At 35.6% G+C, this 16,852-nt stretch overlaps 1 protein-coding gene across 6 annotated transcripts in view; it reads right to left on the minus strand.

Annotated features, from left to right (window-relative positions):
- PMS1 (PMS1 homolog 1, mismatch repair system component) overlaps positions 1–16,852 on the minus strand; it is an 87,419-nt gene that overhangs the window by 65,458 nt on the left and 5,109 nt on the right. For 3 of the 6 annotated variants that reach the window (XM_029934254.1, XM_029934253.1, XM_029934252.1), the window contains 2 exons: positions 15,128–15,279; positions 4,856–5,038 (listed from right to left, as the gene is read on the minus strand). In XM_029934254.1, coding sequence (XP_029790114.1) covers positions 4,856–5,038; positions 15,128–15,259 — 315 coding nt within the window. In that variant the 5' untranslated portion in view covers positions 15,260–15,279. Of the gene's footprint in view, positions 1–4,855; positions 5,039–15,127; positions 15,280–16,759; positions 16,786–16,852 lie in introns of all 6 variants that reach the window. The other 3 variants (XM_029934256.1, XM_029934251.1, XM_029934255.1) reach the window with 2 other exon arrangements.

Below are 16,852 nucleotides of genomic sequence, written 5' to 3' on the forward strand. Positions count from 1 at the left end.
TTCACATTCAAGTCCACAGTGAAAATAACTTTCATCTGTATGCCAGATGACCATATTAAATATAATTTAATATATATTATTTCAATTGACTGTCAGATCATTATCCACACTTAATGACTCTCAGAAAAGTTAACCTGCTTTATGCCTTTGGCCAAGTCTCTTATGCAAACACTTGAGAATTAGGGTTCTGATTTTTCGTTCAGTCTGTTCTGATTTTTCGTTCAGTCTGTTCTGATTTTAAGAAAATAAAACTTCCGTATTTCTCCTAAACCTGAGGTGTAACTCACCCTCCATTTAAAACATGGTTCAAAAACCTTATGTTTCTTAAACATTTCTTTGAAAAGGAAAAAGATCACTTTTCAAAAAATATATAAAATATCAAACCAAAAAGAAATAAAATCTTTTATCATGTGTCTTATGTGATTAGAATATATATAAAGTCTTCACAAAAAATTTATGAACAGCTTAAAACAGAATGTTCACTATCTCTCGCTCATGCTACTCAGTATGTTAGTAATCAGTCAGTCCAGGAATTTAACACTGGAGAAAAGAAGTTATCTCCAAATTATTGCTCTACAAACAACAATAAATTTTAAGATTTTAAAGAAAACCATTATCAGTCCATTTGTGTCAGTAACTGATACACTCATCATGGATTTATCAAGCAGTAATTCCAATTTTAAATACCAACAGGATACCCTGCAGGTACAAAAACAATGTTTTACTCTTTTGGACTGTTACTTCCAAGACTAGAAGTCATTTTAAAATTGACAAATTAGGAAAATTGCCCATTCTTTTAAAGTGTGTCAATTAAGAACATATAGTTAGATTATGTTTTTAAATTCCTCCAATATGCTAAAAACCTACTTTTCTTTTTGTAACTAAAATTATCAACATCTTTAATTTAATAAAAATACTTTCAGCAATCAGAATTTTGGGTGATTGTCATTTAATAGTGTGATAAAACTATATTCCAGATTCATATCATCTACTGAGCCTAAGATGATTTATATCTTTATGACTTTAAAATTATCTACATCAGTTAATCTGGCAGATAAAATGACCAAATTGCTAATTTGTATGATGTAACTGTAATCTCTGTCCAAAAATTTTCAAAATAAATTTGAGCCTTTAAAATAAATATGCAACTTCTATATATAAAACCTTAATTCTTTCTGAGTGGTAAAGAATACTCATTGAATTTAAAAACTATTCACTCCAAAAAGCACTTATTAATATTAACAATAATTCCTGAATAACATTTTTTAAATCTAATTGACTTTAACAAGCACACATTAGCTTCTATATTTCTGATATACTATTCAGAATCCTCTCACCTAAGTTTCAACTTGACTACTCCTTGATATCATCTACTGAGCTTACCAATACAGGCCTGAACATAGTTATTATTTTCATATAAAGTAATTTTAAACTAATAAATACCTCTCTAACCATGCTAGTAAGAAGACAGCATGACCTACTGTGGAAAATTCAGTACTGGGAGACATGATATTGGAACTGAATTCTTGGCTTTGGGATGGACACATTATATGTCCCTAAATAGGTCACAATTTTCATATTCCATTTACTGCACTGTGCACAGTTCTTCTAAAGTGAACTACTTAGCAAAGCACACTGCAAACAAAGCCAATGAAACAGTAACTGATTATTAGACTATATTCTGAAGTTGAAAAAGACCTATCATTTGGCTGCATAAGATCTGCATAAGTTTCCTTACCAATAATACGAGGAGACAGAACCATTAGAAGACCTACATTTTAAGGTGGCCTACTCATGAAGCAGACTGAGATGGAGACTAGTGAGCAGGAAGCCCGCTGGGGATGCTCCTGAGATGATCACCCGTGAGGGCAGGATAGAAAGAGAAGTGGGGCTCTGCAGTCACAAACAAGGACTTGGCTGACCCTGGTGGGGGTTAGGGGTTGGGTGGAGTCTCTCTGGACCAGAGATAGCATGGCAGAGTTGTTATAAATTCGAATAGAAACTTTATAACCTCTCATTAGTCAGTCATTGGATGCAGGTTGCCCTGCACAATATGGGTAAGTTACCGCTGTACAGCTGTGGTAAGGGCAATCACCAGAGAGAGACTCAGCTTTGAGCATTCATTCACCAATGCTCGGCAGCTAGAGGGATGAGTGGTCAGTCCTGACATACAGGATCTGCCAGTGAACCAGGGGCCACTCCTACTACCACCAGGATCCCTTTCAATTTTAGATTTTTTTGATGATGCTCTGGCCTTCAGAAACAAACTCAAATCATCATCAAAATATCTGTGACAAAATAATATATACTGTAAGACTTCATTTAGATCAAGTTCAAGAACAGGTAAAACTAATCTATATGTGTGAGTTTCCCAAAGATTTACAAAAAGAGATTTACATAAAATGCTGTTAATATTCCATTAAGATAAACACCTGACTTTACAATGCATAAACTGAACATAATTTTTAAAAAGTTTACAATTTTATATCATGCTGATAGTTTCACAATTCCTTTACTCCTCTTCTAATTTTGGTAAACAAATTAAGTATTTATACCCAAGGCATTCAAATGCATCAAAAATGAAACAAAAGATAAAATGATGAACTTGGATATCAAGTGGGCCTAAGTAATCAAATAAAGAAACAAAATAGAGAGCACCACTGGACACAGACTTACAAAACTGCCATTTAAAACCAGAACTATAGTAAAGATTTGAATACATCTTATGGCTTATTAGCATGTATTTTAAAAGACTAAGTATAGTGCTGCCACCTAGTAGACAAAACTGATAATAACCAACTTCAGTTCTGAAAAGTTACATGTATCTTATAAAAAAATACAGAAATGTCTTTTTTTTTCTGTTTATTCATTTGTGTCTTTTTTTTTCTGTTTATTCATTCACTTAGACTCCACTTTTGAGTGAAAGGAGATAATGGCTTTCAATTATGGAATGATTAAGTCATAGGGAATAAAAAGCATGGCATAAGGAATATAGTCAATGATACTGTAATAGCGATATATCAAGACATGGTAGCTATAGTGGTAGTGATCAATATAATGTATAAACTTGTCAAATCACTATGCTGTACACCCAAAACTAATGTAACATTGTGTATCAGCTACACTCAAATTTAAAAAATTAATTAATTTTAAAAACCCAGAAAAGCCGAATTATATATTACTCAACAATGCTCTGCCAAAATATACCTTAAAGACTACCATGTTTGGACAACAGCTAAAAAATCAAATAATTATGTTATCAAATAAATTGTATGATTTCTAAAATGGCTACCAAGAGCTCAAACAACAGTATGTGCTAGTACTGAGAGTTTGAGAGGTTCCCTGATAAAAATACTGACACCATTTTAGAGACACTTTCTACAAGATTCCAGGGCTATATAGGTTCCCAGATACAGTCTCTAGCGAGGGAAGAAGGGCAATATCCAGTTAGTTGTAGCCTCTAGGTGCTCTTCCCCGAAATATATCTGGAGACTCAGTGTACTCTAAATAAAGTGCTGAGATAGACAGGGGAAGCACAGGGGATGCTAGATTTTGGATACAGGTTTTAAGCAGAATGAACGGAAGGAAGGACAAGGCCTTTTCTCCTTTACCAATGTCTGACCATCTGGATTGTAACACACAGAGCCCCTAATCCCCCCGCCCCCGCCGAGTACTAGAACAGAAAACTCTCCCACTGTAAACTCCACCTCCTCCTCTACCCACAATTTCTGTTGGTTAGGCATCACCTTACAGAGCTCCAAAGCCAAGAGAAAGTGGATACTGGGCTAGGACTCTTCACAAGAAATAGAGAAAATCTACACTATGCCAACACTCTAAGAGCAGAAGGAAAAAGGCAAGACCACAATAAGCATGAAAATTATATGACTGACGGGGAGATGAGGCTTCACAATGAACTAAAGTAAAATTATAAGCTCTGAAAAGAGCTTATAATTAAGATAGCAACTTAATTTTACTTAATACATTTTTTCAAAGTCAATGAGTCATTAAAGTACTTTTTCTTTTTATAAACGTTTACATTGTAGCAGTGCCTGGGTGGCCCAGTTGTTTAAGCATCTACTCTGGATTTCAGCTCAGGTCACGATCTCACAGTTCGTGACTTCGAACCCTCCTTGGGATTCTCTTTCTGCCCCTCTATTCATGCATGCACTCTCTCTCAAAATAAAAACTTTAAAAAATATATTAACATTGCAAAACACATTTTGCTTTTCCTCAAAAGATCAGACAGAATTACCATAGATACAGCAATTCCACTTCTGGGTTTTTACACAAAAGAAGTGAAAGCAGGGACAAATATTTGCACACCCACATTCACAGCAACATTATTCACAATAGCCAATAGGTGTAAACAACCCAAATGTCCATCAACAAATAAAACGATAAACAAAAACATGATATATATATATATATACATTTGAAGATCATTCAGCCTTAAGAAGAAATAAAATTCTGATATGTTACGCCACATATTAACCTTAAAGACATTTTGCTAAATGAAATCAGCCAGACACGAAAGGGCAAATATTTTATGACTCCATTAAGTCAAATTCCTGGAGACGGAAAGAATAGTGGTTACAGGGGACTGCAGGTGGAGAAGAATAATGCAGACTGATCATTAGTGGATTTCAGTTTGGAGTGATGAATAAGTTCTGAAAATGGATGGCGATGATGGCTACATATGCTTAAAACCACAGAACTGTACACTTAAAAATGCTTTAAATGGGAAATGGGGAATTAAAAAAAATCTACACTCTGCAAAATACTGGATTAGTTTTCTCTTAATGCTACTATTCTCTGAGTGTGAAATCACTAAAAAAGTCAGTATAAACGATCTTACCTCAGCTACACAACAAATTGACCCCAAGGCTTCTCCACGAAAACCGTAAGTTGTCAAATTTTCAAGATCTTCATGACTATTTATTTTTGAAGTATAGTATTTTATTGCCATTACAGGTGCATCAGTGGCCCTGATACCCTCACCATTGTCTCGCACCTCAATTTTATCAAATCCATAGTTCTCCTATAAAAAGTCAAAGAATACTTTTAGTACGTACAGTAAACTTTTGTCACAGAAACAAAAAAACACAAGAAAAACAGTTGTGTTATTTATTTCCTTTCATGGAATCTTAATATTAAGAAAGTTAAAGTTCAAATTCTTAACTCTATCAATTCCTAACTATGGTACAATGGACAAGTCCTTTGGTTTCCCTGGACTCATATTCAACTGTAAAATAAAGAAGTCAGTCTAATCTTCAGGGTTCCCTTGAACTGTTTCAGCACCATGGATATTTGTGTTTAAATTTACATTTAAACTTGACTAAGAAAATTCTACTAAATTACATATGCTTTTGCATATGTAATCTCTCAAAAACACAAAACTGAATACTATCTCCTTCAAAAACAGCACTTGATTCTACCATGAGTCTAGCAATTATCCTTATTCAACTTTTTAATACTTTTCAATACTTTCTCCCTTTAACTACTTACTGTTTTCATAAGAATTTTAAACATTTACTACATTATAACTTTCTAAAGTTCTTTTTGCAAATAGTCACTGAACACAAAAATGTTGAGAAAATACATTAATTTGGCAATCTCTGTGAGTTCTTTACTTGAAAAATGGGAGGGGGGAAACCCTCTTCAATTCATAGCTTAGTATTTGTAGCTTAATACTAAAAGTATACATACATAGCAAAAACAAAATCTAGGAACACCTCAGTGGCTCAGCTGTTTAAGTGCACAACTCTTGATCTCAGCTCAGGTCATGATCTCAGTTTGCAAATTCAAGCCCCACATTGAGGCTCAGGATTCTGTCTCTCTCCCTCTCTCTGACCCTTTTTCCTGCTCTCTCTCAAAATAAATTAAAAATAAACACTTAAAAAAAGATTCAAAAACAAAATCTGAATTCCCATATAGAGATTATCCTACAATTACAATCAATCACTCTACTATTTTAAAATAATACAGCTTTTTAACAACCTGAATTTAAGTAATACTGTGTAAGTACTTTTTAGGTAAATTAGATATGCAAGGTGTGGGAGAGAGACCTTTAAGATTAGTTCCGCATCTCTCTCAATCCACAATTAACATCCTGGAAACAATCTGGCTGCTTCATTTTATAGAAAAATCATTTACTGCAGAAACACCAATCTTGCAGTACAAATACGACTCCAGGCATGTGAGTAAAACAATACAAAGATCTGTTTAAATTTTTAAAATAGGATCAACTTTAACTAATTATGAAAATATTCCTAGTCAGGATATTATTGTATGAAATCATAATAAGACAAGTGTTAACATATAGAGCAAAATGGTCATTTATTTTTAAACCCTACCAAGCAGAAACTGGTATAGTATGATGATACTAAGATATATAGCCAGATAAAAATTTGTATTTTACTTTTATCAGAAGACTTCTGTTGACTTCCTAACACTATTTTTAAAAACATGCTTTTCTTCCAAAGAACTTTAAGAACAAGATATATGTCTGTCTGCCTAAGATTCAGCAGTGAACTATGTCAAATATATCCTCTAATCCTATTGTCAATTATATTCTAATCAGAATCAGTCACTATAGTATATGAAATGCCTTAAAAAATATAAATTGCCTTTCTTTGGATTCAGTAAATTTTTCCATGTGTATAAAGCTTACAATACGTTGACACTTGAATATAGGGATTAGGAGTGCTGACTCCCATACTGGCAAAACTCCATATATACTTTTTGACTTCTCAAAAACTAACAGTCTACTATTTTTAAAAAATTTTAATTCTAGCATAGATAACATAGCATTATATTAGCTTCAAGTGTACAATACAGTGTACACTTGACTCAATAGTTCCATATATTACTTGGTGCTCATCAAGATAAGTGTACTCTTAATCCCCTTCACCTATTTCATCATAGGGTAGTTCTATTTTTAACTTTTTGATGAACCTCAATACTGTTTTCCACAGTGGCTGCACTAGTTTGCATTCCCACCAACACTGCTTGGGTTCCTTTTTCTCCACATCCTCCTCAACTCTTATTTCTTGTGTTGTTGATTTTAGCCATTCTGACAGGTGTGATAATCTCTCACTGCAGTTTTGATTTGCATTTCTCTGATGATGTTGATCATAATTTCATGTTTGCTGGTCACCTGTACATCTTCTTTGGAAAAATGTCTGTTCATGTCTTCTGCCTATTTTTTAATTGGATTATTTGGGTTTTTTGGTGTTGAGATGTAGCCGTTCTCCATATATTTTGCATATGCCATTTGCAAATATCTGCACCCATTTGGTGGGTTGCCTTTTAGTTTTATTGTTTTCTTTGCTGTGCAGAAGCTTTTTATTGTGCTATTGTCCTAATAGCTTATTTTTACTTTTACTTCCGTTGTCTCATTGAGACACATCTAGAAAAAAGTTGTTACAGCCAAAGTCAGACAAATTACTGCCTCTGTGCTCTTACAAGAATTTATGGTTTCAGGTCTCACATTTAGATCTTTGATCCATCTTGAATTTATTTGTGTGTATGGTTTAAGAAAATAGTGCAGTTTCTTTCTTTCACATATAGCTGTCCAGTTTTCCCAACACAATTTGTTGAAGAGAGTCTTTTTCTCATTGCATTTTCTTGCTTCCCTTGTGGAAGACCAATTGACCATAACATTATAGGTTTACTTTGGAGTTTTCTGTTTTATTGATGTGTCTATTTTTCTGCTGGTACCATATGGTTTTGATTACTATAGCTTTGTAATACAACTTGAAGTCTGGGATTGTGATCCTTCCAGTTTTGTATTTCTTTTCAAGACTGCTTTGGCTACTTGGGGTCTTTGCAGTTCCATATAAATTTCAGGACTGTTTATTCCAGTTCTGTGAAAAAAATGCTGTTGGTATTTTGATAGGGATTGCATTAAATTTGTAGACTGCTTTGGGTAGCATGAACATTTTAACAGCATTTGTTGTTAAATCCCATAAACATGGAATGTCTTCAATTTCTTCCATTAGTGTTTTATAGCTCCTTCACTTCCTTGGTTATGTTTATTCCTAGGGACCTTATTATTTTAGGTGCAGTTGTAAATGGGATTTTTTGAAATTTCTCTTTCTGCTGCCTCATTATTAGTATATAGAAACTGATTTCTGTACATTGATTTTGTATTGTGTAACTTTACTGAATGCATTTATCAGTTCTAGTAGTTTTTGGTGGAGTCTTTAGGGTTTTTAAAATACAGTACCATGTCATCTACAAATTGTGAAAGTTTTACTTCCTCCTTACCAATTTGGATGCCTTTTATTATTTTCTGTTGTCTGACTACCTATTCATTGTCTGGTACCTAGGACTTCTAGCAACATGTTGAATAAAGGTGGTGAGAGTGGACATCCTTGTCTTGTTCCTGACCTTAGGGAAAAAGCTCTCAGTTTTTCTCCATTTATTATGCTGAGGTATGTTCTGTCTAAACCTACTTTGTTGATACTTTTTGTTGTTGTTGTTGAAGGCTTTTGTCATGAACAGATGTCGTACTTTGTGAGATACTTTTCCTGCATCTATTGAAATAATAGTTTTTATCCTTTCTCTTACTGATTTATCACATTGACTGATGTGCAAATATTCTAACACCCTTGCAACTCATGAATAACTCCCACTTGATCATGGTAAACTTTTTTAAATGTTTATTTATTGATGGAGGGGTATATGGGGCAGGGAAGGAGAGGGGCAGAGGATCCACAAAACAGAGGAAGGTAAACTTCCAAATTCATTCTATAAGGTCAGCATTACCCTGTCACCAAAGCCAGTTAAAGACACCACTATTAAAGAGAACTACAAGCTGTGCGGACAGCAGATGGCCCAACACAGGGCTTGAACTCACAAACCACAAGATCATGACCTGAGCTGAAGTCAGATGCTTAATCAACTGACCTACCCAGGCAGGCCCTGGGTGAATCATTTTTTTAAATGTACTGCTGGATTCACTTTGCTAATATTTTGTTAAGGATTTTAGCGTCTATGTTCATCAGAGATTTTGGCTTGTAGTTCTCTTTAATAGTGGTGTCTTTAACTGGCTTTGGTGACAGGGTAATGCTGACCTTATAGAATGAATTTGGAAGTTTACCTTCCTCTGTTTTGTGGAATAGTTTGAGAATAGATATTAATTCCTAAAATGTTTAGAAGAATTCTCCTGTGAAGCCAGTTCATTTGCAATTTTGTTTGTTGGGAGTTTTTCTGAATAATTACAGATTCAATTTCATTCCTGGTAATCAGTCTGTTCAAATTTTTTATATCTTCCTTTTTCAGTTTTTGGTTGTTTGTGAGTTTCTATGAATCTATCTCTTTCTTCTGGGTGGTCCAATTTGTTGGCATATACTTTTTCATAATATTCTCTTAGAATTGTTTGTATTTCTGTAGTGTTTGTTATTTCTCCTCTTTGATTTGTAATTTTATTTCAAGTCTTTTCTTTTTTTCTTTTCTGATGAATCTGACTAGAGGTTTACCAACCTTTTCAATCTTTTCTTAAAAACCACCTCCTGGATTGATTGATCTGTCTTATTACTTCTTTAGTTTGTGTCATTTATTTCTGCTCTAATCCTTATGTTTCCTTTCTTCTACTCATTTTGGGTTTTGTTTGTTCTTTTTCTAGCTCCTTTAGGTATAAGTTAGGTTGTTTGAGATTTTTTTGCTTCTTGAGGTAAGCCTGTATTACTATAAACTTCTCAGATCCACTTTTCCTGCATCCCAAATATTTTAGTTATTACATTTTCATTTGTCTCCATGTTTGTTTGTTTGTTTAATTTCTTTGATTTTTGGGCTGACATATTCATTGTTTGGTAGCATGTTATTTAACCTCTATGTATTTTTGTTGTATCCAGATTGTTTCTTGTGGTTGATATTTGGTTTTATTGCATTATGTTCAGAAAAGATGCATGGTATGGCTTTGTTCTTTTTGAAGGCTGACACTTGTTTTGTGGCCTAATATGTGATCCATTCTGGAGAATGTGCCATGGGCACTTGAAAAGAAGGTATATTCTGCTGATTTAGGATGGAATGTGAAAAGAAAGTCTATTCTGCTGTTTTAGAACAGAATGTTCTGAATATACCTGTTAAATCCATCTGGTCCAGTGTGTCATTCAAAGCTACGGTTTCCCTATTGATTTTCCTGGATTATCTGTCTACTGATCTAAGTGAAATGTTAAAGTCCCTTACATTAGTTTACTATTAATTCCTTTGGTTTTTAACTATTTTGCACATGTAAGTGCTATGTTGGGTGCATAAATATTTACAGTTGTTACAGCTTCTTGCTGGATTGTCCCCTTTACAATTATAGAGTATCCTTGTCTCGTTTTGTCTTTCTTTTAAAGTCTATTTTGTCTGATATAAATATTGCTACCCCAGCTTTCTTTTGACATCCATTTACAGGAAATATGTTTCTCCACTTCCTACTTTCAATCTACACATGTGTTTGGGTCTGAAATGAGTCTCTTGTTGGCTGCAAATAGACTGGTCTTGATTTTTTTTATCAATTCTATCACCCTAATTGTTTGATTTGAACATTTAGTCCATTTACATTTAAAGTAATCATTGATATGTAACTATTGCCCTTTTGTTACTCGTTTTGTGGCTGTTTTTGTAGTTCTTCTCTGATCCTTTCTTCGCTTGCTCTCTTTCAAGGTTTGCAGCTTTCTTTAAAATTATATACTTGGATTCTTTTCTCTTTATTTTTTGCATATTTATTACTGGTTTTTGTCATTGTGGTTACCATTCAGTCTGTATATAACATCTTTTGCATACAGCAATCTATATTAGGTTGACTAATGGTTGCTTAAGTCTGAAACTTTTCTCTCCACAATGTTTTAGGCATATGGTGTCATATTTTACATCCTTTTGTGAATCTCTTGATTTTTAAGTTTTTTAACGTTTATTTTGGAGAGACAGAGAGACAGAATGTGAGCAGGGGAGGGGTAGAGAGACACGGAGACACAGAATCTGAAGCAGACTCCAGGCTCTGAGCTGTCAGCACAGAGCCCCACGTGGGACTCAAACCCACAAGCTGTGAGATCATGACCTGAGCTGAAGTCAGCCACCCAACTGACTAAGTCACCACGTGCCCCACTCTTGACTGATTTTTTTTACATTTATTTACTTTTGAGAGAGAGAGAGAGACAGAGCGTGCTAGTGGTCAGCACAGAGCCTGACTCGAACCCACGAATCATGAGATCATGACCTGAGCCAAAGTCAGATGCTCAAACCGACTGAGCCACCCAGGTGCCCCTCTTGACTGATTTTTAAAGATATACTTATTTTTACTGCCGTAGTGCCTCCCACTTTTTTTTTTTTATCCTACTTATGCTCTTCCCTTTCCACTCAAAGATTCCGCATTTAACATCTCTTGTAGGGCAAATTAGGTGGTCATGAATTCCTCTTTTGTTGGTCTCCAACAAACTGTTTCTCTCCTATTCTGAATGACCGCCTTGATGCAGAGTACTCTTGGCTACAGGTTTTTTCCTTTCAGCACTTTGACTGTATCATGGCACTCCCTTCTGGCCTGCCAAGTTTCTGCTGAAAAATCTGCTGATAGCTTTATGGGGTTTCCCTTGTATGTAACTGTCTTTTCTTCGCTTACTGCTTTTAAATTCTCTATCACTACTTTTTGCCATTTTAATTACTTTATGACTTTATGTATGCCTCCTTGGGTTTATTCTATTGGGGATCTCTGTACTTCCTACATCTGGACCTCTGTTTCCTTCCCCAGATTAGGGACATTTTCAGCTATTCCTTCTTCAAATATGTTTTCTTCCCCTTCTCTCTCTTCTTCTTCTGGGATCCCTATAGTACAAATATTATGCTTGATGGAGTCACTGAATTTTATAAGTCTATTTTCATTTTGAATAATTTTTTCTCTCTCACTGTTTGGCTTGATTACAAGACTCTGTGCTCCAGGTTGCTAATTCGTACCTCTGTATCCTTAGCCTGCTATTATTCCATCTATTGTTTCTTAAATTTCATTACTGTGTTCTTCATCTCTGGTTCTTTTATATCCCTTTGTTAAGGATCACTGATGTCCTCCACTCTTTTCTCAAGTCCAGTATCTTTATGATCATTACTTTGAATTCTCTATCAGGCATATTACTTGTATCTGTTTCACCTAGGTTTCTTGCTGTGGTTTGGGCCTGCTCTTTAATTTTGGTACATATATCCCATCTCTTCATAGTGTCTAGCTCTCTGTGTCCGTTTCTGTGTGTTAGGAAAGTCAACGACGTATCCTGCTCTTGAAAGTAATGGCTTTTTGAAGAAGAGGTCCTGTAGTGTCCTATATAGTGCAGTGTCTCCTATTCACCTGAACCTGTCACTTGAGGGATATCTCCTATGTGTGTTCCATGGGCCCTGCTGTTGTATTCTGGCCACTTTTTCCTTTGCTGCAGGGCCTTGCAGAGACTCTCTTTGCCTACTGTGGACAGTATTTGTTCCCCGGCTGGCAATGGACACACAGTTTTAACAAGATGAGCACTGATCTGCTTGCAAAATGAGATCTGCTGCCACTGTTGGACTGGGAACCCACAATGTGCATAGGTTGGGAAGGTTTGCACTGGTCTTCTGGGACTCAAATGCCAGAACTGAGGCATATGTGAGTGGGAAGTGTGGATCTTCTAAAGGGCAGTGTTGTGGCAGGGGCCATGGTGTAAGCAAATTAGGTAGTATCAGTGCCATGTTGGTTCCCACAGGTGGCCCTGTGTTTATACTGGGGGATATGGGACAGAAATGGTGTCTGTCCATTCCTTTGTTCCTGGAGGAGTCTCTCAGTGATCCTTGCTGTGTGGGGCATGCACCGAAATAATAAACTACTCTCCCTCCCGTTTTCAAACTGCTGTTTCTATGCTGTAACATCAAGGACTGTTGGTTGTACTCTCTTTAAGGGCAGGGACTCCACTTCCTATTGTTATCCAGGCTCTCCCAGAATGTGGCTTTTCAAAATTCCAGGCTTTAAGTCCTGCTGGGTTTAAGAATTCATGGAATTTCACCCCTCTGGCTCTCAAAGCCACATATTATGGGGATTCATTTTCCCCATGCAGGTTGCCTAGTGCAATACAGTCTATTTTTCTTTTCTCTCAATGCCTTCAGCTTTCTCTCCTCCATAGAGCACTCCCCATTGCATCTCCGCCCTTTGCATCCTCTTTAATGTGGCCTCTTCTCTACCTTTAGTTGTGGACTTTGTTCTCCCAGCATTTGAGTCTATTCTGGGCTATTTACACCAATGTGAGTGTTATCCAGTTGTATCTGTGGGATTAGGTGAGCTCAGGGTCCTGACTCTGCCATGTTCCTAGCCTCTTCTTAATAGCCTAATATTGACTAGCAGCCTCACCAATAACACAAATAGTCAATTAACACATATTTTGTACGTTATATATACTATATTCTTACAATAAAGCAAATTCAGAAAAATAATGTTATTAAGAACATCATAAGGAAAAGAAAATACATTTACAGTACTGTACTTTATTTATCAAATAAAAAATCCACATCAAAGGGGACTCATGCAGTTCAAACCTGTGTTGTTCAAGAGCCAACTGTGTATGTTTTAAAACAAATACAGGTCTGAAATGGTTTAGAACAGTAGTTCTTAGCATCAACTAGAAACTTGTTACAGATGTAATTCTAGGGCCTAGTAACTATGGTATTCTGATACACCAAAATATTATTAGAACCACTAGCACAGAGTAAAGATCTTGAATGGGTTTTAGAAAGACCTGAACTGCAATCTGATTCGCTACTTACTAATTATAAGACTTTAGAAAAGTTCTCAGAACCTTAATTATTGTAAAACAGATATAGTAGTAGATAATTCACAATTTTTATATGGAGCAATTACAATTACACATGTGTTTTATATATAAACTATAAACATATACATATACACTGTGTGTATATACATATACACACACACACACACACACAAATACATGAAAAATGTAGGTCTCTTTCCTACAAAGATTTTTATCTGACTTATTTTTATGCTGTCATACTAACTGTAAATATCCGGTAATTACAAGTTTATAAAAAAGTATATTCCTACGTGGGGAGTGGCAAAGATCTCAGCTGCTTGGCCATTTGCTAGCTGGATTTGTCACTCCCTGAGGGGAGTTGCAAAAATAGGCAGGGGAGCACCACTCCCTGTCAGGAGAAGCCAGAAGATCAAAGATCAACCGCCTGCAGGCAGGGCAGCATCAGCCCCTCAGCCGCTGTGCTAGAACACTTTAGTCCGGTTCCTCTTTTACTCCAGCCTTAATCCCTTAACCCTGTTTCCTAGCAACTGACCTAGGTCTGCTGCCTTGTTTTCCAGCCTTGAAACCTTTATAAGAGACAGTTTTCTGAATAAAGCTCTCTTTCTTTCTTGCCTGATCGGAAGTTGTGTCTTTAGTCTCCGTGCGTCCCCTTTCCTGCCCTTTCTTTCCCTCCCTCAGGAAAAGAACCCACGAGGACTCTCTGCCCTGCCCTGCCGGTCAGGGTGGACGAGACAGGTACTGCCGAATGCCGGGGACGAGCGCGCCGGGACCCGGCCTTTGGTTAAGACAATTCCTACATTCACTCCAACAATTTCTTCACCATTTATGTACCAGGCACTGGCCAGGTATAAAGGACACAAAAATTAAAAAACATATGCCTTACTTCTATGAGCTAGTAGTTTATAATAAGGGAGACAAACATGCAAACTAATTGTAATAAATCATAGTATCATAAGTCATATTTACTCAAATGATTTAATATAGAGCACTTAAGTTTTTAATGTGAAAACTATGACACAAGGGAAACAGTTTTGAAATTAAGTTTGTGGAAAAGAAAAAATGCAAATGAATATAAAACAAGTAAATATGAATAACCATGAATAATTAGTAGAAAATATGGACAAATTAGATTCATGTATTTGGTGATGGAGTACTAAAGAATAAGTTTTCTTTTAAAATTTCCTTTAGTGTTACTGTAATATTGATTTAAATTAAAGTTTATTTTTAAGAATTTACTCTTAAAAAGATAAAAGATCCAATGTTCTATGAATAATTCACTAATACATCAAAGAAAAAGGGAATGGCTCTAAGGAGAACACATTTTCCACCTTAAAGATATTTGGCTTCTCAGGGACACTCACCAGTTTAACATCTATGCTTGTGGCACCTGCATCCAAGGAGTTTTCAACGAGCTCTTTTACAACACTGACCACTGAAGTGATTATCTGAGAACTTGAAAGGAGGCGCACTGTTGCTGCAGGCAACTGTTTCATTCTAGCTTTTAGTAGAGTAGCTAAAGATAAAATGTAAGTTGTAAAAATAAAAATTATTAAACATTCCTAACAGATCTGAGAGTAACAACAATAATTAATAGCAGCTCACATTTACTTAGCTTCCCAGTATGCCTGCCTCTATTTTAAGTGCACACAATATTAAATCATTTATTTCTTACAATATTCTTTAAAAGATATGGAATTGTCACCTCCATCTTATAAAACTGAAGCACAGAGAAGTTAGCTGGTACATCACACTATGGTAATAATTAAACAACAATAAGAAAAAGTGTGCTATAATGCATGTAATATACGATATACCAGGCTAGGCATGACCAGGTGGATCCTTGGGATGTGGATAATGTTAGTCAGTCACAACCCTTAATGACAGTCTCAAACATCATTAGTCACCTATACATTTTGATGAGCCACAATGTCTTTTTCAGTTATTGAATTCTACTGCAGTTAGAGTACCTAGACCCTAGCATTATGGTTAGTCTAACCTACTCAGATCTCAGACATATCAGATAGCTATCTTCTACACTACTATGCCTAAAACATCATAGGAATCTTGGGGCTTCCCAAGGTAAAGCTCAAATCTCTATGCTGGCATTCAAGGTCCTTCACATGTAATCCAAACTGTATATCCAAAATCTCTTTGCCACTAATTGTTTTAGCTAAAAAAGCTTTTGTCTGGGGACACCTGACTGGCTCAGTCAGTTGAGTGTCTGACTTGATTTCAGCTCAGGTCATAATACCAGGGTTGTGAGACTGAGCCCCTTATCAGGCTTGGCACTGAGCATGGAACCTGCTTGAGATTCTCTCTCCCCCACTCTGCCCCTCTCCCCTGCTCACTCTCTCTCTCTAAAAAAAAATTTTTAAATAAAATTTTAAAACCCTTTGTCTAGTAAAACCCTTTTAAAGAAGGAGACAAAAAAACCTCATATGGAAATCCCATATGTAAAACATGCAGGGAGTAAGGTTTGCATCTGCCTTAATGCTTAATTTCAGAAGAGATTTCAGGAAAAGAAAAAACACTAGCCTGACAGAGTGCAATTTTTCCATAGATTCAAGACCAAAAAATGGGAAAGAGGGGGAACCCTAGGTTCTTCTTTAATTTACCATTGATCCTATGGAATCTAAATTGAAACAAAACAGCAATGCCAACACAAATAAAAAGATATTCATTTAAGATTCTTTCTCAGGCAAATTAAGATATAAACAGCAAAGTCGTGTAAATAGGTAAACAAGAAATACAGAGTAGCCACTTTAACAATTGCATAGGAATTTAAAGTATGCATTTCTGGGAGGAGGCCAACATATTGAGTTCTGAGCATATTAACTGATTACGGTTAATAAAAATAACTATATTATGCTTTGTACAAGGCAAATCTGCTTAGCACAGTAAAAAAAAAAGAAATAAATACCAGGTTGGAGTCCAAAAAAAACCAGGTTTAGAGGTTCATCTTTATTACATGTAAATTGAAACAAATCACTTACCTTCCTCTGTAAAATCAATTCATTACCTGTATAAATGGAGATAATCTCAATGGTTTGTTATGAGGATCAAATAAGCAAGCTACATGAAATTTT

The sequence above is a fragment of the Suricata suricatta genome, chromosome 3, assembly GCF_006229205.1.
Source record: "Suricata suricatta isolate VVHF042 chromosome 3, meerkat_22Aug2017_6uvM2_HiC, whole genome shotgun sequence".
In the NCBI taxonomy this organism is placed as follows: Eukaryota; Metazoa; Chordata; class Mammalia; order Carnivora; family Herpestidae; genus Suricata; species Suricata suricatta.